This window comes from Choloepus didactylus, chromosome 9, assembly GCF_015220235.1.
Source record: "Choloepus didactylus isolate mChoDid1 chromosome 9, mChoDid1.pri, whole genome shotgun sequence".
NCBI classification, from domain to species: domain Eukaryota; kingdom Metazoa; phylum Chordata; class Mammalia; order Pilosa; family Megalonychidae; genus Choloepus; species Choloepus didactylus.
In genome coordinates, this window is record NC_051315.1 from 123263204 (window position 1) to 123285587 (window position 22384).

The 22384-nt window shown below is 43.4% G+C and overlaps 1 protein-coding gene across 2 annotated transcripts; it reads left to right on the forward strand.

Annotated features, from left to right (window-relative positions):
• The first annotated feature begins 289 nt into the window (after positions 1-289).
• Positions 290-22251, forward strand: LOC119544310 (probable G-protein coupled receptor 148). 2 transcript variants are annotated; one of them, XM_037849686.1, is made up of 5 exons: positions 290-505; positions 1487-1728; positions 6705-6976; positions 12766-15353; positions 22235-22251. In XM_037849686.1, the coding sequence occupies exon 4, from the start codon at positions 12789-12791 to the stop codon at positions 13749-13751; it is 963 nt and encodes a 320-aa protein (XP_037705614.1). In that variant the 5' UTR covers positions 290-505; positions 1487-1728; positions 6705-6976; positions 12766-12788; the 3' UTR covers positions 13752-15353; positions 22235-22251. The 2 variants fall into 2 exon arrangements, with proteins under 2 accessions (XP_037705614.1, XP_037705615.1); XM_037849687.1 differs by lacking the exon at positions 1487-1728.
• The last annotated feature ends 133 nt before the right edge of the window (positions 22252-22384 follow it).

Below are 22384 nucleotides of genomic sequence, written 5' to 3' on the forward strand. Positions count from 1 at the left end.
GAAATTTTCCCTTATAATGTTAAAATGGGGAAGACTTTTCAGCTCTCTCTAGAGATTTCCCGTCACCTTTAAACACCACGAAGGGGCCCCAACCCAGAGGGGCACAGAGGGCGTGTGCCTCTTTGCAGAGGGGCCCCCTGTACAGAAGGGGAGGCACAGGCCCCCGCTCCCTCCACTTCCTTGTCGGTCACAAGGCGCTGAGCCTTCTTTCAGGAAGTGGCCACCGAGGAGAGCCCCGGCTTTCTCAGAGGCCCTGAGTTCATTGCAAATCACAGAGGGGCCCTGGGACCAGGCAGCCACCGCTAGGGCCTCAGGTCTGAAGGGTCAGGGTCCCGGGAAGATGCACAGTGGGACGCGGCCTTTGGTTCACTGCTATTCGATGCTGGTTATCGGAAGTTCTACCCAGGATTCGTGAAGACCCGGCTGCTGTTCTCCTCCACACATTTTCCTGGAAACAAAGACTTCCTATTCTACTGGCGGAAAAGACCCCAACTTGTAAAGCAAGGTAAGGCTGTCTCACCTTAGGCTGGGGGCCCTAATCCTTCACATCTTCTATTTCTGCTAGAGTTTGGTTCTCAGCTCTGCATTTTCAAAAACTTGATTTTATCTAAGCATGCCCTTCTGGGGTTATTCTGTCGTGATACTAAATAAACTGTCATTTTAGCTTCACGATGACAGCTATACTTACCAAGAGGTTCCAGGTTGTGTGATCAGGGCACTCCGGTCCTAGTCGGGAAATACACGTGGGAGAGGAAACGAGCGAGAAGGTAGTGGGTGGATGGTCTTAAGGAAATACTCCATGTTTCCCCTGGAATGTTGTCTACCCTACCAGAAAATAAAGTTCATGAGAGTAAGGACCTTGTCTATTTTGTTCAGTGTTGTATCCACAACATCTAGAATGGTCAAATGTACTCTCAACACATTTCTCATGAATGAATGAATGAATGAATGAGTGGAAGTCTGGCTAGCTGGATGGATGAAGCCTTCTTATTTTTCAAAGGTCAGTATCCTTGGGGAATCTTCTCTGGCCCTTCTAGTCACTTTAGACTGCTCCTCTGGGCTTCCATTGCACTTTTAATTAAAGTTCTTCATCGTTAATATTGAATATTGCTTACATATCTGTTTTCCCGGAAAGATTGTGAACGCCCCAAAGGCAGGTGTCCTGCCTTATTTTTCCATTTAACCATAGGCACTTGAGAAAGTGCCTGGCACACAGTACATATATTCACTGAGTGAAATAATAAGACTGCGGCACCCTGGTAAGTATCTCCCAGCCTTTGGGTATACTTGTCAAGTGGCTCAGAATATTACTTTAGTCAGGCCCCTTTGTTTCTTTGTTGCTGGTGATGCATAAGTAAGATCTTATTCTTTGCTTTTTGCTGCTTCTGAGGGAACAAGCCCCCTTCTATTTTCAGCTATTTCAATACTCTCTGTATTTGTCGAGTCCACAAATGTACTGAATGGTTTCCATGGATTGCATTTCTAGGATCAGACTGGTCACTTCTGATGCTACATAAAAAGGCACTTTAATTTTATCAGGAAACCACCTCCGAATTCCAGGGCAAGGTCCATTATTTCTAGGAGGGCCTCCTAGAGACAGAAGCATTTCCGGAATTCTGTGACATCTTACAGCTCTGGGCACAGAAGCAGCCCCGGAACTGGTCCCCACTCATATTTGGTCCATCTCCTTTATGGCCTGTGCTCCTCTGTTCAGAGGCCACTACCCAGGTAGGTATCTTTGCCTTCTGACCAGGTCACACTGCTGTGGGGCCCTGGTGGGGATTCGCATGGCACCACCCCAACCACTTTGAAAGAGCAAAGAACCCCAAGTGGCCCCCAGTCCTGGACCATGCAGAAATAATAGTCAGTGTTTTGAGATCAGGAATCCAGAAGTCAAGACAGACTAAGTGACAAAGATATATTTAAGATCAGGGCAGTCTGCAAGTTAGAAACTCAAGTTAGGTAAAAATGGCAGTAACCAGAGAATGGTGTAGCGGAGTTTGCTACAGCCAAAGATTTCATGTTCTCTGTTAATTTCTATGGGCCTGACTCATAGGTGTGCATGGTAAGTGGCCAAGGAGGTGGTTAGAAAGCAGAAAAATGTTTTAGTAGCTGAGACAAGTTTCCCCAGTTCTGTAGGAAGGTTTTTTTGGTATTGGTCCAAGCGTCACCAGACTAGAGTGACACATTCATGTCTCTGATGGGCACATACCATGGGACGTATATATTCCGGAAATCATTCCCTCATCTAAGTTCCATCCTCACCTCTCAGGAGCCTTGCATCCTGACTTCTGTGTCACCTGGACCCATCCAGTTTCATGGCACACTGAGAAGTCTGTGATAACTGATCATTTGTTCTGCGGCGCAGTAGCTTTTCCAAACCCTGCGTTCTGATGGTCATGTGCGTCAAACCCCAAACTTGGCCACGATTTAGATCTAGCTAACTGTACCCTTGAATTGCTCATGTCTCCTCAGACTGGGTTATTTCATTCCCAGTCCACACTGCCAGCCTCATTTGGGCAGTTGTGGTTTGCTAGCGGATCTCTTCCTCAGACAGCCTGTACCGGTTTGTATATATTATGTCCAGAAAAAGCCATGTTCTTTGGTGTAATCTTGTGGGGGCAGATGTATTAGTGCTGATTAAGTTGCAACGTTTGGATTAGGCTGTTTCCATGGAGATGCGCCCCACCCAACTGTGGGCGATAACTCTGATTGGATAATTTCCATGGAGGTGTGGCCACACCCATTCAGTGTGGGCCTTGGTTAGTTTACTGGAGCAATATATAAGCTCAGACAGAAGGAGCAAGCTTGCTACAGCCAAGAGGGACACTTTGAAGAATGCACAGGAGCTGAGAGAGGAACAGTAGCTGTATCTGAGACAGACATTTTGAGGATGGCCATTGGAAGCTGATGCAGACATTTTGGAGAACACCAGTTTGAAATGCAACCTGGGAGCAAGCAGATGCAAGCCACGTGCCTTCCCGGCTAACAGAGGTTTTCTGGATGCCATTGGCCATCCTCCATTGAAGGTACCCGATTGTTGTGTTACCTTGGACACTTTATGGCCTTAAGACTGTAATTGTGTAACCAAATAAACCCCCTTTTATAAAAGCCAATCTGTTTCTGGTGTTTTGCATTCCGGCAGCATTAGCAAACCAGAACACAGCCTTACTAAACTCTTTGGTGTCCTTGCTTTTTCCATGCTTCACCTGCAAGCTCCACATCTGTACTGTCTGGGATTCATTTCAACATTTCCTGCCCTTGTTTTTCATGTATCAGAAGAAAGAACACATTTTTAGAAAAAGGAAAAGAAAGGAACTCTTTTGACTCTAGCCAAAGTTTTGTGTTTTCCATAAATTTTCTTCAATTCAAAAAATGTGAAATCCGTCTTTTTTTTGCCATGTGTCTCATCAGCTGTACCAGGGTTCATGTCCACCCCAACCCCAAACCAATGAAGTAAAAGAACAGAAGCCATATTGCATTTGTCGTTATAGGCCCAGCATTTGGTGCCGGGCCTGACACCTGGTAGATGCCTAGTAAGGGTTTATTGGATGAATGAATGAGTAGACATGTGAATGGAGAGACTGGGGAATGGGCATGAGTTGAAAACTTCTAGTTGATTGTAAATTATCTGTCATTCAAAAGTTGTTCAATGAAAAAGTAGCTGGAGTTTTCAAAAGTCATTGTTTTCGTTGTCACCAATTCTTAAAATGTAAAGACTTTTGCAAAATACAGTCATAAATAATGTTTACAAAAATAGCATCAACAACAAGATATTTTCCATTGGGTAATGAGTCGATTAAATAAAGAGGTAAATGCACTGGCCATATATTAAGATAATCACAAGGATAAATATAAATATAATTAAAAATTCGATGCCAATTCTAAAAGGTAAATAAAGGCTAATGAAAGAACTTTAATATCTTGGCATAAATGGACTTTGTTATGGAAAATGCAAGTCCATCCAAATGGTAATAGAATTTTCTGTGATAGGTGAGCTGATATACCTGTTAAAGGAAATTTATGAATATATAAGCTTTCCACAATTGAGAGAGATCAGCTATATAGTCATTAAATATAAGTTCAAGTTAATAATTATTGGCTAAGGAAAAGCTCTCAGAGCAGGCAAAAGGTTAAGGTATTCATAAATTTTTCAGTTTCCAATTATAGCATTTATTTAAGCTCATATACTTCTCCAATCTAGAGAGCTGTCTGCAGAGCAGACACAATTGAGTATAAAATACATCATGCAAAGACACCAAATAAAAATGGGGGAGTATTCAGCTAAGCAATATATATTATATACAGCTTTCAAAACTAAAGGATTTCTTTTCTCCAGTGAAATAAGTCACAATATGTATATAGAAAAGTTTACTAAGAATAGATATAATTAACTTATACTTTAATTGGGGGATTTCTAGTTTGGTAATGCTGCCTAAATGTAAAACACCAGAAATAGATTGGCTTTTATAAAGGGGGCTTATTTGGTTACAAAGTTACAGTCTTAAGGCCATAAAGTGTCCAAGGTAAATCATCAGCAACTGGAGGATGGCCAATGGCGTCTGGAAAACCTCCTTTAGCTGGGAAGGCACGACTGGTGTCTGCTCCAGAGTTCTGGTTTCAAAATGGCTTTCACCCAGGACATTCCTCTCTAGGCTGCAGCTTCTCTCCAAAACGTCACTCTTAGTTGCTCTTGGGGCGTTTTTCCTCTCTTAGCTTCTCCGGAGCAAAAGTCTGCTTTCAAAGGCTGTCTTCAAACTGTCTCTCATCTGCAGCTCCTCTCTCAGCTGCTGTGCATTCTTCAAAGTGTCCCTCTTGGCTGTAGCAAGCTCTCTCCTTCTGTCTGAGCTTATATAGTGCTCCAGTGAACTAACCAAAGCCCATGCTGACTGGACGGGGCCACATCTCCACGGAAATTATCCAATGAATGATCTCACCCACAGTTGAGTGATCACATCTCCATGGAATCATCCAATCAAAAGTCTCCAACCCAATCAATGCCAATATGTTTCCTGCCCACACAAGGTTGCATCAAAGATAATGGCATTTTAGGGGACATAATACATCCAAATCAGCACAAGGGAAATAGAATTAAACCTGGCAGAAGGTTTACAATAATCCTCAAAGCTAAAACGGAGAGAGAAAACCAAAGAGCCTCATGGAATCTGCCAATTTCAGCTTTGCCACGACTGTATTGATATAACAAATATTGGGTTTATGGCTAAAGCCAGGCACGATGTGCTGAGGCAGAAAGGGTGTGTCCTGTTGCTTTAGGATGGAGCTATTGGGCAATGAAAGAAAACCACAGGCCGTGGAGTAGAAGCTCCTAGCATGACAGCGAACTTACCAGCCTGGCTGCTGTGTTGTGTTGTAAGCCCTAATAACGCTGTTAAAGTCATACGCTGGCAATTTAACTTTTAGCTGACTTAATAATTGCAATAATGCAATGATAACATAATTTCAGCATACTTCACAAGTAACTGCTACAAGATTATCTCAATAGGTGAATGACAAAACCCTCTCAGAATCACTGGCTCACCCACACATGGTTGCTGTTTGCTCTTTGCAGTTTATTTATATGTTATTGACCTTTGACATGTAGAGAGGGAGGAAGGACAAAGGCATCCTGTTTATAGGCTGCCAGGTGACTGTCACAAGAGTTAGGATTTTGTCAGCTCCACGATGGCAGAGACTGGGTGTGATTTGGTTGCTGTGGCATGCCCAGAACTTCAGGGCATGCCGGGGGCACATACATCCTGGGAATTTGCCAACTGACTGAATAACGTCCATCTGTTGAGCCTGCCATTTTTGCTCCAAGGGTTGTCCCGTGCCAATGCAGAGAACTCGATCCTAGTCGAAATCCAATGATTATTATAATCTTAGCCAGTGTGCCATAATTTCTTACAAATTTGTTATTTAAGTTTCTTTTAAGATTCATGGAATTTGTTGTCATAAGTGACATCATTATAAGTTAGTACTGAATAATTTCTTTCTGAAATCTTGGAATGACTCCTATGCCTCATTTCTATCTGCAGAGATACCTTTTTTTTAAAGGTGATGAAATGTATCATTACATTGTATCTTCTTTGTTCATTCAGGTATTGTTGTTACTGTATTAAGACCATGCTCACTTATCATATTTAAGTTATAAAATGAAAAGAGCTTCATCACCATTATTATCAGCTACCTCCTTTCCAAGACTTCCCTCTTGAATATTTATATTCTCGGTTTTGGAATTTTTTTCACCCTGTCCTTCTCTAGGGGCAGCCTGGTGTTTCAAAGTCTCATTTCATTGAGTAAAGATACATGAGCATGTTGTCTCTTAAGATGTGTTTTTAAAGGAAGATAGTTGATCTCTAGCTGGACTCATTCATTCTGTGGGTACTTAGACAAGTATCTTCTGTAGATGAAATTTTTGGTCAGAAAAAAAAGGGGAAGGAAGCTTGTGAATTTCCCTCTATATGAAGAAAGGCAGACTGCCTGGAAAATGACTCATTAAAGAAATGTGTAATTTTTCTGTCTTCAGAAGTCAGGGTCTAACTAGAGAGCCTTAGTGATTTCATCCAGTTCTCTATGTCAGTTCTGTGAGTAATCTACAAACGGTTAACAATAACAGCTAATATTTAGTAAGTTCTTAATCTGATGTCAGGTGCCCGGCGCTCAATAAACATCTGTTCCCTTCCTTCCTTCCTGTCCCCTTGGAGGACCGTAACGGAGGAGATCGCTGCAGCTTCCAGGACCGGAGTGGGTTTTTTTAAAATGCTAAAGAAGTAAATCCACAATTATGACAGAGAAAAAGACTCATTTAAAGAGAAAAGGCATGTTTATAGTGCAAGAGAAGAAAGTCTGCTCATCGGGGATTTACAAACCGTTCGGAAGAATCCACCTCTCCTCATTGGCTTTCTGCCTGTGGCCACCAAGCACCTGGAACCATTTCTGAATGTAGAGCTCAGCTGACCGGTGCTTCCCATCAGCGGTGAGTCAGACACTGGCCAGATCTTGGCCAACCCTGTCTGGTTGACTGTAAGCACCCAAGAAGGAAGAGCCCTCCTTCCTCTCGGAGAGTTTCTTCCTTTAGCAATTCTTGGGCGTAGGCCCTGGGAGTCGTCTACTCAGACCTATCTCAGCTACCTGGAAGTAGGTGATGGCTGGCAGCCGAGTTTCTCTGCTCATCCTTTTGCTTTTTAAAGAGTGCAATTGGCATACATCAATAAGGTGTTGTTAGAAAAGGAAAAAACAACAAAAACAACAAAAAACATGGTCTTTGATATTGGAGGATCAGAGCTTGAATCCAGGTTTCACCAGTAACGAACAATGCCTTCATCTCGGTGTCTTGGTCTCCTCTCATAACTCAGAGATGAGAGTACTAAGTGATCTCGCTGCCTCTGTGGATTGTTGGGGAGACCAAGCGAGAGGAGGTGTGGGGAGCCTGTCACAGCCTTTAAATGCTGACTGTTATTATTCTGGGAGCATTGGGCCTGGTGGTTTAGAGATTAACCTTGACTAGGTTACTTCCTTCCCTTGCACCTGTACCTTAGGTTTCTCATCTGAAAAATAGAAATGACTTTAGTGCTGACTTTATAGGCTTCTTGTGAGGATTAAGATGTCAAAACTCACTAAGGTGGTGACTGGCTCTCGGAAAACAAGCAATGTGCCATCTCTTGTGCTTTGTGGATGCCATAACCCCTTCGGCTCACATTAGCACATCTGAGTGTTTCCGTTCTTTTCTTCTGAAGTTCATGTGTCTGTCTTGTGGAACCTCAGAGGTGAGAGGAGCGGGACAGCCCCGAGCGCAGTAAGCAGAGCCCGATGACGAGCTAAGGCAGTGTGGCCCCTCCATGGAAGGAATCTTGTCTGACTCTGCCCAGACACCCTGGCCGTGCACCCCTGCTGCTGACCAGGAGGAGCACGGGATGGGGAGGGAGAGTGGACTCCCACAATGCATTGCCCTCCTGGGGAAATGACTCTAGACACATGTCCTGTTGAGGAACCACCACCTTTTCCCAGAAAGGGCTTCGTGTTACCCTCATGGGTTTGCCAGAAGCAGGGTTCTTAGGATGGACCACTGCGCTTCACTGATCTTGTCCTGCCCCAGTCCAGCCCATCCACTCATCTGCTTCCTACATGGTTTTTTGCAGGGACTGGTCTTGACTGATTCTGATTTTGTTAGGGCACTTGTGGATATTATAATAATAATTCTTTGCTGAAGCCTCTTGTTTCCAAAGATCTTATTTTAAAGCTGGAGCCAAAGGAACATTTTTTTGGGCTAGAAGGAAACAGGTGTTCCCAATTTTAGCATTTCGAAAGATGAAAAGGCTCTAAGAACTGTCCCTAAGTGAAGGTCATATGCGTGGATGGGGGCTTACTGTATGGGCTTGGGTACCGTGAGCTGTTGATGTGCAAACATACCTCTGAGAAGGAAGGTGAATCTGGAGACAAAGAGGCTCATTATGGCAGTAGGACCCTGAGCTATTACTGGGCTTCCTGAGATCTCATAAATAAATTAAAGGCAATAAAACTGGCCCTCATCTATTTTGCTGATTTGCAACCCTCCTGGAGATTTCATGTGTACAAAAATATTCTAAGCCATTTGCTGTGGTAGCAGTGTCTTCGTTCTGCAAATTTCTCCTTTACAGGGGCAGCCTGCTCTGCACAGCACCTATCAGATTCCACATTTGCACACATGGGCGTCTCAGATGGACTCTTATCTTGTGGCATATGTTCTCCCTAACTTTAATCATGCAAGGCTCCCATTGCCTACAAAATGAATTTTAACCCCTTAGGATGGAATTGAGGACCTCCAAATCTGGTCCTAGACTTACTCTGCCCTTTGTCCCTTACGCAAAACTTCACTCCAACAAAACCAACTTACTCATTGTCCCCTGAACATACTGCATGCAGTTCTACCTTTGCTCCCATGGTTTTCTTTCACCTGAGGTCTGCACAGTTCCTCTCCCCTCCCCACCTTATCTCTGATCCTGCTTTTCTCTAGTTTTCATTCTAGAAAGGCCAGACTCAAGTCTCACCTCCTCTAGGAAGTCCTCCTTGAGTGCCTCAGGCCACAGTGATTGCTTCTATTTGTCAACTCCCCTCCCACAGCACACCTGGCTGTCTAACTCATTTGGTAAATGAGTAAAGCGAGACATGATGCTTTGGGTTATCATTATCTGTCTTACGACACTTATATTCTGCTTCTTCTGCACAATTAACTTCTTTACATCAGTGACTGTTTTACTGCCTGTTTTAGTTTCCTAGGCTGTCAAGCAAATACCATGAAATGAGGTGGCTTAAACAATGGGAATTTATTATAACTATATTAGCATATAGTTTTGAGGCTAAAAGAAGGTCCAGATCAAGGCATCATCAAGGCGATGCTTTCTTCCCAAAGCCTGGTGCTCTGGGGCTGGCTGCCGGCCATCCTTGACTCCTCTGTCTCATGGCAATGCACCTGGTGGTGTCTGCTGGTCTCTCCCTTCTCTTCCAGGCTCTGTTTCAGCTGCTTGCTTCCTGTGGCTTTCTATCAGGAATTTCATTCTCTTATAAACGACTCCAGTAATAAGGATTAAGATCCATCCTGTTGATATGGGACACACCTTAACTGAAGTAACCTCATCAAAAACGCCGTACTTACAGAAATAGATTAGATTTACAAACATGTTTTTCTGGGGTACATGCAGCTTTAAACCACCACACTGCTTAGGATGATGCTGCATATGTTTCTGTGCTCAATAAAAATTGAGTATAATGATGAAACAATGTGTCATGGTGATTAGTGTGTTAAACATACAAGACAAATAACAAAACTAGTCCCTGCCTGTTCCCAACAATGAATAGTTCCTTGAAACCATTTCAGATCTGGATGGAGGGAGGTTTTAGTGATTTAGCCTTTATTAAAACTGCAGCTGCAGTAATTCAGAAAAAACAAAAAAAAGAACAGCTTCTGAAATTTTATTCTAAAGGAAGCACAATGACAGTCATTGTATGCTCTATGCAGTGTTTTGAGTCTTGGAACACAACTAGGCATGGCCCAGCTCATTGTAGTTGAGGAGGATCCTGCCAAATGGAATAAAGCAGGGGTGGGGGTGGAGGGCCCCAAGCAGGTGCAGGACAAGGAATCCAGCAGAGGCGCTGCAGACAGGGACCGGCATTCTGGGCAGGCACACAACAGGGCGTGGGGAGGAAGACCAAATAATGGGGAATATGGCCCATTAGGTGGGCCAAACCTGGGAACATTGAGCCCAGAAGGGTTGGTATTGGGAGGCCCAAGCAGACAGGGAGGCCACAGTCATTGTGGAGCTCTGTCAGCACCACCACCCTAGCCTGGGGCTGGATTGTCTCAGATCAGCAAGACAAGATTCAGGCACAGGGATACCATGAGGAAGTTCTGGGGTGGGGTGGGGTGGGGACAGTCTTGTTCTTAGGAATAAGGTCAAAGCCCAGCATTGGGAACCATACACAAAGCCAGAGGCAGAACTCTGGGCCAAGTTCAGAGATGGGCCTTGAGTCTGTGAGAAAGGCTGAATCTGTCGACATAGAGGAAAAGAATGAGGAGGCTGGAGATGCTGCATAGCTGTGATGTACGGAACCAAGGACCAGAGAAGTGGGGTGATTTGGTAGCCACAGCCACATGCCTTGCTGGCATCAGATGTAGGCTTAGAGCCCAGGTCAGGCGCTTCCCCCAGTCCAGGGGAGAGTAATTTAACTTACTAGGGTTTTCATTACGGACTTCGGTGGTGTCCTCAGTTTCTATCACAGTGACTGGTATTCTCTGGGAGTGAATAGTTAAGGAGGAGGCATTTTATCTGAGCAGATATGCTGTCCTCTGTTTAATATGGGGGGAGGCATGTTCTTGTGTAAGGTGTTGATGGAAAATTATGCAGCTGAAAAAAGCTTGCCAATGACTTTGATAATGACAGTGACCATTACAATTCTTAGTCCTTTCTAGAGATGGCAGAGGACATGCATGCCCAGAGTTCAGAGGCAAGAAAATGGTACCCCAAATCCATTAGAACAGGGAAAATCCTCCCCAATGGGCCGCCAAGATGATACCTAGAAAACAATCATGGCTGCTGCAAGGGATTTCTTGAGGGGGCGTTAGATTCTCAGGCAGTTGCAATGGTTGTATCTCCACGGTGATAGCCACATGCCCCGTAGGAAAGCAATGTAATTTTTTGTGCCCATTGAAATATTACGATAAGCCAGGGCCCATGTATATACTTTGGGGTGTTCTTTACAGAGCCCGTGGACTGAAGATGCCCAGCATCACGTTGGAATCGGATGGTCGGGACCCGAGGCTGTTCTCTTTGTCTTGCAAGGGCTTTTGTGGTCTCTCAAGGACCTCGTGATCTCCTTCACTGCTGCTTCTCCCCTGCCTCTCTCTCTGTCTCTTTCTTCTACTCACTTACACCCGAATGTGACTTACAGGCCAACTACATGACATCACACTTGGATGATGCCTTGAGTCAGATATTTAATAGAGCATCTCTGGCTCAGTGCAGTCCACCGAATGGCTTTCCGTGCTCAGGTGTCTACCCCAGGCCCAGTCGACTCTGATGCAGGAGGAGGTGCTGGGACTGGTCATGAGGTCTGAGCAAGGCAGCAAGGGCTATGGTGGGGCTGGTCACCAAGGATGAAGTGCAGGTGGGGAGCCGATGATCGCTGTCTCTTCCATGGACTTTCACGGAGACGGTGATACTGTAATTTGGGGGTTCCCCGGATGGCCTCACAGTGTGCCATCCATCGCCATGCAAGCTTGAGAAGGTTTTCTGAGACTACTATGCACATCTTAGCCATCTCAGGGGTCACATTCCCTTAGCGATCCTGTGATCCTGTCACGCTCCTGCACATGAGGCCTTCCAGCCTCCTAACAATAGAAATAATATTATCCTCAGCTTCCTACCTGTGGGGTCCAGTTGGCTGGTCAAACAATACTGGCCAAAGAAGAAAGAGAAGGCATTCATTTAGTGTTTGGCATAAACTTCCTTGTAGTGGTTGAGAGTGAGAGTTCCAGAAGTTGCACTCTGGAATTCAAATCCCAGCCCCATTCTGCAATAACTATATGGCCTCGAGCAAGTTACTTAGCTTCTATTAAGTGTCAGTTCCCACATTTGTGACAAGTGGGCAAGTTGCCAGCGCTCCAGAGTTAGTGAGAGTATGCTGTGGGAACAGTTTTTGACCCTTAGAAAGTACTTGGTAAATGTCAGCCCTCATTGCATTGTTATTTTGAGTCTTCCTTTATGTCTTATTTCCAAATGGACTTCAAACTCCCTGAAGGCAGAAACAACTTAGATGTCTTTAACAACCCCACATTCTTGCCTGCTCTTGCCCCAACTTCTTTCACCAGAACTTTGCATGTACTGAGTGTTAACAAGTGCTTGGTGGTTAACAATTGGCTTTTATACATTGTTTTGCCCTGTGCTCCAAAATGAAAAAGTTATCACCACCAAAGATGGAAAAGGATGCATAAGCAGTAAAACCTTAACCTAATTTTGAGCAATATTCTGAGTGCTGAGAGTACATCTTTCAAATCTTTCATTTGGATGATTTGAGTATATCCTCCTCCTCTGAAATAAAGAGAAGACCCCAGATGATTTCTCCAGTGCATTTATCTATATTAATGCTATCTAAAATTGTCATCCCATGTACTGAAAAACATACGACCTGTCCCATGAGAAGGCATGCAAGATCCCGTGCCAAGAGAGATGGAAAACCACGCAAGGGGCTTTCAGTCGGAGAGTCACTCTTCCTTGTTCTTTTCTCCTCCAGGAGCCTACCTAGACCTGAAGAGAATGAACTCATCTTCTGGGCACTGCAACATATCAGATTGGCTGAGGCTGGAAGCAACAGTGAAGGCCTCTGTATACGTGGTCGCTTTCTCCTTTGCCACGTTCATCACTGTCATCATTATCGCAATAGTGGCACAGGATTTGAGACTGAGGAAAGAGATCCGCTATGTTCTCCTCTGCCATCATCTGCTGTGCATCTCCTCCTTCTGTGGCCTGGGGGTTGTTTTCCAAGGGATGCGGGCCCTCCTGGCCAACAGCCCCCTGCTGCTCTGCTGGGTGGTATTTGGGGCACAGCTAAGTGTTGGGGAGGGGATTCTCTTCACCCTGGCCTTGATGGCTCTTAACACTTACCTGGCGATTTGCTGGCCATTGAGGTCTCTGTCCTTTGTAGATTCAGTTAAGTATAGGGTTCTGGCTGGGACTTGGACAACCATTATACTCAAGAACATTTGCTTATTCCTAATAGAAGGCAACCCTGATACTGTTTTAAAATCTCAGCCCTTATGCCCTGTGATCTTAAATGACACTCCTGCTAGAACTGTTGGAATGGTTTTCCTTCTCCTTCCTTTGTCTGTTATTCTTATAAGTTACTCTTTGATATACCAAGAAGGGAAACGGGCTGGTCATTTTAATAAGTCAAATATCAAAGCAAGGAAAACACTCCTTATTCATTTATTGCAGATGAGCTTACATGTAATACCAACCCTGATATTCATAGGTTTGGGGAAGATGTGTGGGGAGTTCTTTTTTGCTCTTAATCTGGTGCTTTTTGGCTTTTTTGCATTTGCCCAGTGTTTTAACCCTCTGATTTATGGGCTCCAGAATAGAGAGCTGCACAGCAGATTGCATCGTTGGATGTGTTGTCAGCTGCGGCATGGCCACGTGATAAACACGAGAGGGCCGTTTTTAACAAAAACTAAAAAATTTCGAATCAATAACTCTAGTCCTAATGGACACATCAGCTAGGGGGGAGGAACTGCTTTTTACTCAACCTAAAATTGGTGTCTTAACTTGATTTTGAAAGTAATATGAATGAGTCAAACTTATTTGTTGGGCTTACGAGCCTCCCTGCTGTGGATGCTGAATACTGGTCTCAGTGGTATCACTTTGCATCTTTAATTCTAAACCCAGATCAGTATTTTTGGCAGTGTGTCCTACTGTGTGTGATGGAAAGTCAGGCAGCTTTTGAGAATGTACTTGTTTTTACAGGAACTGAGAAATAGCCCATGATTAACATGGAGAGAAATTTGATTGTTCCCCTTATAATAGTTAGGGTTAGGTTTGGCTGCATATAAAAACAAAAGCAGCAACAAAATAACAGTGACTTTAAAAAGATAGAGACTGATTTTTTTTCTTATGTAAAAGGAATCTAGAGGTACACAATTAAGGCTTATGTGGCAGGCTCATGGCTTTCTACTCTGCCATGATGAGTGTGCTACCTCATGATCCAATATGGCTGTTAATGCACCTATCATCACATCCACACTCCAGCCAACAGGAAGGAAGACGAGTCAAAGAAGGGTCTGCACTCTCCGAAGACACTTTCTGGAAGTGAGACAAAATGCTTTTGCTTACATCAAATTGGCCAAAACTTAATCATAGGCCTCTGTCTAGCTCTAAGGGAGGCCAGGAATAAATTTTAGCTGGGAAGCAATATACCCAGCTAAAAATTGGGATTCTTAATACTAAGAAAGAAAAGCAGAATGGATATTGTGAGGCAGAATTATTTCAGAGGCTATTTTCCTCTCAAATAAATAAAGTATAAAGAAAGACAGTGGGTTTTGATCACAAAAGGGTACTCTACATTTCAATATGATATATAAATAATATAAATACAGATTTAACTGTTCAGGATACCAGAAAACTTTAAGTGTGCTATGTAAACAGCTCTCGAGGAGGGTGGCATCAATAAGAACACTGAATTGGTTTAAACAATTCAAACATAAACAAGTTTGAAGCAGCAATACAAAATAAATTCTTGTGAAGAAGTTTATGTGTAATATTTCTTTACATGAGCTTCCATTTGCAGATTCATCAGGATTCCAGTCCTAGAAACAGAAATCACCACTCTGGGTATTTTAAATGGAAAGGATTTAATACAGGAATTAGATGCTTCAGAGTCCTTGGAAGGGAAATCAGTGGCCATCACTGGAATGATTATTTCAGGAGCAAACCACTGTGGTGCAATCTAGAGGTCAAGCAGCTACTGCCACAACTGCCACTTCTGCCTCTTGACGCTTGTGTCTTTGTGACTTTGTTTTCTAGAGGAAGGAGCAGCAGGAAGACGATCTTGATCTCCCTTCTGTCTCCCAAATCTCACAGGATTGCCTCTGCTTGGTGGAACCTCATTGACATCAGACCCCAGAGCACAAAGGAATTTGAGAATTATAGTTCCTAGTTTCATAGACTGGGCAGTGCAGGAAGTTACCCTAAAAGGAGAGTGGAATGAGGATTGAATGACCCAGTCCACAGGACCCACCACTGCTACATTTACTTTTATTTACAGACAATAATAACAACAACTTCAGCAGACCATTTGTTGAGCATCTTTTGTGCTCCAGGCACTAGGTAAGCATTTTTGCGTTATGCATTACGTCAAACCCTCATGACAAAAGGTATTGCTATTCCTGATTCACAAAGGAGAAAAGCTGAAACCTAGAAAGGTCTTACCTGAGCTTAGGAGGTCGGGGCCTTCCCTTGTACGTCAGCCACACTCGGTTCCTTGGCTCAGGGTGATCATTTATTTCATCACTTCTGAGAGCAGGAGCAATTGCTCCACTTTGCTCTGGGTGTGGACACCCAGTTTGTGGAAAAGAGCCTTTTTTCCACCGTTGCTTTGGCTACCCCTCCCATGCTCAGGCCTCCCATTTTTGTATTCTAGTTGCTTCTCTATCATGTCTAGACTCCATTTCGGCTCCAGTTCTTCTTGCCTTCTCCCTAGGTGCTTAGACTAAGCCTTGCCTCTTCCTTGCACCCTGAGTCTGAGAACCCAAAGCACCACCTTCTCCTTTCCCGTGTGTAACCTTCTCTAGGGCAGGGCCCAGGTCCCGTTACCTGTGTCTCCCAGCACCCAGTGTGCAGAGTTGGCAGCAAGCGCTCGACAAATGATGAAATCACTCACCTATCGGAGAGATAACTGTCTACAAACTCCATCCGCACACAAACCAAGCTCTATCTTTGTTTTTGCTGAAATATTAAGCAATCTAAGGAGCAAAGAATATCTTACGTTTGTCCCCTAGAGGGTGGAAGAAACACCCAAAAAATTTACAAAGACTAACTCAATTATAAATCCTAGGCTTAATATAAACAATTTGATGTATCCTTGAAACTTTTAAAACTCTCTTTTCTGATAGGAAAAGGTGACTTTTCTACTTGTAACATTAATTGAGTGTTAGAATGGTAGTTTTCTACTGTCAAAGACAAATTACTTTTAAAATTAAATATATGATCTTAAATTGGGAATGGATGTATACAATTCAAAAGGTCCAAAATGATATTTAGAGAAAAGTAAGTGCTTCTTCTCCCTATTTTCCCAGCACTCCAGTTCTCTTTTCAGAGTCAATAGCTGCTATCAGTTTCTGGTGAAATTATTAGGGATTTCTTGTCTATAAGATACTTTGGGCTTTGTCCTGGACTTGGACTGTTCCTTAAATTGGTATTTAGAGTGAGAGTTTATGTCATGAGTGATAGTTGATGACATCAGCAGCAAATGATTTCCTGATGTAAAGATCCTCTGCACAACAAGGGAGCCATAACCTTGTGCAAGATGTGAAAAGGAAGGAAGAAAGGAAGTGGTGTCTAAAGTAACTTGCAGTTAGCGGAGAGTTCTTGTAAAATGTTCTTTTCCCCTGTAGAAATGGCACAATGGTATTGATGTTAAAGTCAGCAAGTGTGAAGGTTTTGGGGGAATTCTCAGAGAAGACATACTTTGCACATAGTGCTAATGAAATAAATTACTTAAAGAAAAAAAATGAGAATTATCTCAACATGTCCAAGTTCAGGTGAATATTTCATTTAATGTACTGCAAACATATTACGACTGCCTGATACTATTTCTGGCTATAGTGTGTGTGTGTGTGTGTGTGTGTGTGTGTGTGTGTATGCATGTATGTGTATAAATACATACTGACTAAAGAATGAGCTTGGGCAAAATCTCTAAAAAGCAAGGACAGAAAAGTAGTTTGTAATACTGTTTCCTAGGTGCTTAAAGTGGATACCATGAGACAGGTTGTCTTGAACAATGGGGATTTATTAACTTACAGTTTTGAGGCCATGAAAATGTCCAAATCAAGCCATGATCAAGGTGGTGCTTTCTTCCCAAAGACTGGCTGCTGGTGATCCTTAGCTCCTCTGCCACATGGCAAGGCACGTGGTGGTGTCTCCTGGTCTCTCCCTTCTCTTCCAGGTTTCGTTGCTTTAGCTTCTTACTTCTGTGACTTTCTCTGTTTGTGTAGTGTCTGTTTATAGAGGACTCCAGTAATAGGATCAAGACCCCATCTTGATTGAGGTGGGCCACACTTTGACTGAAGTAGCCCCATCAAAAGGTTGTACTTACAATGGGTTCACACCCACAGGGATGGATTAGGTGCAAGAACATGTTTTTCCGGGGTACATACAACTTCAAACCACCACAAACACACAGTGTAAGAAAATGTTGAGTGACTCCAGGCCACTGTTTAGAAGTTCAAGACTGTAAGATCAGCTACATTTATGATTTTAGCATTTTTTTTTCTCTGAGAAGGACAAAGGCTGTGGCTGGGACTGCCTGCCTGCCTGATGGACAGTAGCAGGCACGCAGTTGTAATGGAGAGAAAGTTACATGTCGGCCAACAGCAGGGGTTAGGGAAGGATGCCAGAGCTTTTCTTGTGGGCCAAGAGGACCTGTGGGGAGAAGCTGACCTGGACGTGATGGAAAAGACCCATCCAACAAGGCTTCATGCCAGGGGAGAGGATTCCTCCGCAAAAAGCTGGAGGTTACCATTGCTACAGGGGATGAAGATGGGGTGAGAAGTAACTGGCCAGTGACAAGAATTGCCCAAGGGCCCAGAGGGGGTGACTCTGATTGAGGATTCCACTAAAAGTGCCACAGGAAAGAAAGAGGCGTCACTGGGAATTTGTCCCATGCAGAAGAAGCCAACATTGTATTATATCTGCTTTTGGTAGGGATGGTCTTTCTTGTCCCTTACATCTCCTCCCAAACTCTAGTTCTTCTAACCATGGAGGAGTCATAGGCAACCTAGCATTTGGTGGGTGGGGAGAATGGGGTGGGGGTGGAGAGGGAGGAGACCAAGATGGAAGAAGAGGGGAGCCAAGTACACCCCCTTCCTTCTGCAAGTTTCCTAACTGGGAGTAACCTGAGCTGAGAACAGGAAGGAATTTAGAGCAGAGAAGAGGAGAGAGCAATGAGATCACGTCACTAGGCTGGACATTTCATCTACTGCGTTAATCTCTTACTGTTGCTGTATCAAATTATTATAAACTCAGTGGCTTAAAATGATACAAATATATTATCTTCTAGTTATGGAGGTCAGAAGTCTGAAATGGGTGTCAATGGGCTAAAATCAAGGTGTTGGAAGGGTTGGAGGCTCTAGTGGACAACCCATTTTCTTGCCTTCTCTAGCATCTAGAAGAAATCCACATTCCTTGGCTCATGGCTCCCTTCGAGGCCAGAAATGGCTGGTCAAATCTTTCTCACATCGTATCGCTCTGACACTGACACTTCTGCATCCCTCTTCCATCTTTTGAGGACCCTTGTGATTACATTGGTTCAACCCAGGTAATCCGGGGTAATCTTCCTGTTTAAGATCAGCCAATTAGCAACCTTAATTCCATTTGCAACCTTAATTCCCCTTTGCCCTGTGACCCAGGTTCTGGTGATTAGGGCATGGACATCTTGAAGGGGAACATTATTCTGCTGACCACATTTATGAAAATGAGATTGTTCTTTGGAGTTGAAAATGACCACAGGACTTGATTATTTGAGAAGGACTAGAAAAATGTATTGGTTCCAAGCTCTTACCCAAGATTTCATTCAGGGGGAGGCAAAGGTCAAGTCCACACAAACGGGCTTTGAATGGGCCCTGGAGGAAAAAATCAAGTTGTTTCCTGCTCACATCTTATCACAGCCTGATAATTCATTGTATTGGTTACCGGTTAACTATAAACCAGGCCATTATTCAATATTAGGGATTTGCTAAAGGCTAATTTTAAAGGACATTTCATTTTTAGCTATGAAATAGAGGTAAACATATTACCCAAAGGTGTCCCGGCCGGCGGGACGTTCAACGGAAGCTCCAAATCCTGTGAGGGAGGAATGGTATGGGACAAGAGACGCGAGGAATGACAGCAAGACAGGTTTCTGATCAAGCTGCAAAACTTTATTGAAGAGGCAGGGTATATATACCCTAAGGTAGAGGGAGTGGCTAGTACGAACGGGTGGCGGCCTAGGATTGGCTGCTGCTGTTGCTAGGGCGGATGGCAGATGTAAGGCTAGCACAGGATTGGTGGCTACTGTTGCTGGGATAGTAAAGCTAGCACTCTAGATGTGAATCTTAGGCGCAAACAGCTATCACTTCCATAGAAGGCTGAGGGCAACTTAAGCCGCTATTGCATCAGCCCCAGCTGTCATGTTGCATATCTCCGGCATCGCTGAGGGTGGATTTTATACATGCTACCTTAATCGTCCCCAACACAAAGGAAGTTTCATTTTTAGCTATGAAATTGAGGTAAACATATTACCTAAGGCTAAGTATACTGTATATATTTTTGTGTGTGTGTATTTTGTATAATTTATATTTCTCTGTATATATGAATACAGTTATAGGGCCATTCTTGACCAATCGAATCTGGTATATTTCAATGAGTTAAGGCCAAATTTATCTTAGTTGTAATCATTAAACCTATAGTACATGTAGCATTAAAATTTGTTTTAATTCAGAGAAATCACTCAATCATTTGCTTTGCTTTGGATATGAGCTCTTTTTATACCCACTACCTCATTTTATCTCCACCTTGGATCGCCTATTCAAAGGCAAATAACCTCAACCCAGGCAGAAATAAAAGAGCCCATGACCGAAAAAACAGTGATGCACAATTTCCATCCATTCCAGGATGCACATTCTTTTTGTGTTGCAATATTTTTGAAATCTAGCTGTGTTGTTCAGTCAATGAACAACTGGCATTACCTGTACATCTGTGAGCTTGGATATTATTCCTGCTGGCATCTTGGGACAAGAGCAACCCCTTGATGCTTTGGTCAACAATCATCTATGGACTACTGGGGAAGGTTGTGAGTCATTGATAACTTCTGGTAAGAGGAAGACTTTTACCACTACCTGGTTTCAGACAGGACACAGAGGGGATGGCTCATCTCTGTTCTACAATGCCTGGGGCCTCAGCTGGAGACTTGAAGGCTTGATCCACCTCTAAGGGGGCTCCCTGTAAGGCCAGCAGGCTGGTGCTGGTGAATTTGTTCCTCTCCACATGGACTTCTCCACACCGGGGTCTTTCGAAGGGCTGCTTGAGTGTCCTCTTGACATGGCAGCTGGCCATCCCTACTGAGCAATCTGAGAGACCACACCAGCAAGCAGGTGAAGCTAGACCTGCAGAGGTCTTGCATGAGTCAGAAATAAGCCTTTGTTGTTTTAAGCCACTGAGATTTGGGGGTTGTTTGTCTCTTCAGCATAACCCAGTCTATTCTGACAAATATTCTCCAGCATCCAAATTTGCAGAATGGATGCCAGCAGCCCAAGGGCAATTTGAGACTAGAGTATATCTTTTTAAAGATAAACTGCGTTACCAGTGCTCGTAATGGCATAGATACGGGATCAGAAAACTACAGTCCACAGGCCAAATCCAGCCCACAACCTGTTTTTGTATCGTCTGCAAAAAAGAATGATTTTTACAATTTTAAGTGGCTGAAAAAAAATCAAAAGATGAATAATATTTCATGACATGTGAAAATTATATGAAATTTAAATTTCCATGTCCATAAATAAAGATTTATTGGAGTACACCAGACTCATTCAGTAGAATTAAGTAGTTGCGACAGAGACCATAAGGCCTGCAGAGCCTAAATTATTTATTATTTGGTCCTTTGCAGAAAAAATTTGCCAACTACTGGTGTAGAGAACAATAACGTGGCAAAAGATTAAATCTGATGACTTTGAATTGAAGTGATTCAGCAAATTTGGACTCAATACATATAAGAAATATTTTAACCAATTAATTTCCTTTATATATATATTTTTATGGGAACAAAGGTGATATAAGGTAAAAAGCTATGTCTAAATAAGTTTAGGAGCACGATTTCCATAAGTGCACAACGCAACTTCTAAGAAAGAAGAAAACATTGTGCATAGTTTAATTGTTGTGTATTTGTCCTGTCTTACAAGCTATGGTGTCTCAGTTTCAATGGAATAGCAATAAATGATAAAAAGTAAAAGAAACAGTCCTCTGGAAAAGGCTTTGAAAGGTTAGCTGCGACTAGCAGGCTTTCTGAGTCACCTGCTTCACCCCTGGCGCTTGGCAGATAAACAGAAGGCGGTGAGCTGGGGTTTCTTACATGTGGCTTTCATATCTCGTTGGAGCATCAGGACTGAGGAGTCTTAAATCTAGGGCATCCTCTAGACCTGGCGCGTCAAGCAGCAGCAGGAAACCTGGCAGGTGCTATTGCTAGTGTGCCAGTTTGAGTGTATTGTGTCCCCCAAATGCCATTACCTTTGTAGTCTTGTGTGGGGCAGAAGTTTTGGTGCTGGTTAGATTTGCTTGGAGTGTGCCCCACCCTGCTGTGGGAGATAATTTTGATGAGATGTTCCCATGGAGGCTTGGCCCCATCCATTCGGGGTGGGCCTTGATTGGTGGAGCTATATAAATGAGCTGACTCAAAGAGAGAAAAGAGAGTGCAGCTGGGAGTGATGTTTTTTTTTTTTTATTTTTTATTTTTTTTTTTTTAAATCATCATTTTATTGAGATATATTCACATACCACGCAGTCATACAAAACAAATTGTACTTTCGATTGTTTACAGTACCATTACATAGTTGTACATTCATCACCTAAATCGATCCCTGACACCTTCATTAGCACACACACAAAAATAACAAGAATAATAATTAGAGTGAAAAAGAGCAATTGAAGTAAAAAAGAACACTGGGTACCTTTGTCTGTCTGTTTCCCTCCCCTACTTTTCTACACATCCATCCATAAACTAGACAAAGTGGTGTTTGGTCCTTATGGCTTTCCCAATCCCATTGTCACCCCTCATAAGCTACATTTTTATACAACTGTCTTCGAGATTCATGGGTTCTGGGTTGTAGTTTGATAGTTTCAGGTATCCACCACCAGCTACCCCAATTCTTTAGAACCTAAAAAGGGTTGTCTAAAGTGTGCATAAGAGTGCCCACCAGAGTGACCTCTCGGCTCCTTTTGGAATCTCTCTGCCACTGAAGCTTATTTCATTTGGGAGTGATGTTTTGAAGAGGAGCAAGCTTGCTAGAGAGGAATGTCCTGGGAGAAAGCCGTTTTGAGGCCGGAGCTTTGGAGCAGATGCCAGCTGCCTTCCTAGCTAACAGAGGTTTTCCGGACGCCATTGGCCATCC

What these genes read in the sequence shown, in the direction of transcription:
- LOC119544310 (XM_037849686.1), top strand. Translation starts at nt 12,789, where the DNA reads ATGAACTCATCTTCTGGGCACTGCAACATATCAGATTGGCTGAGGCTG.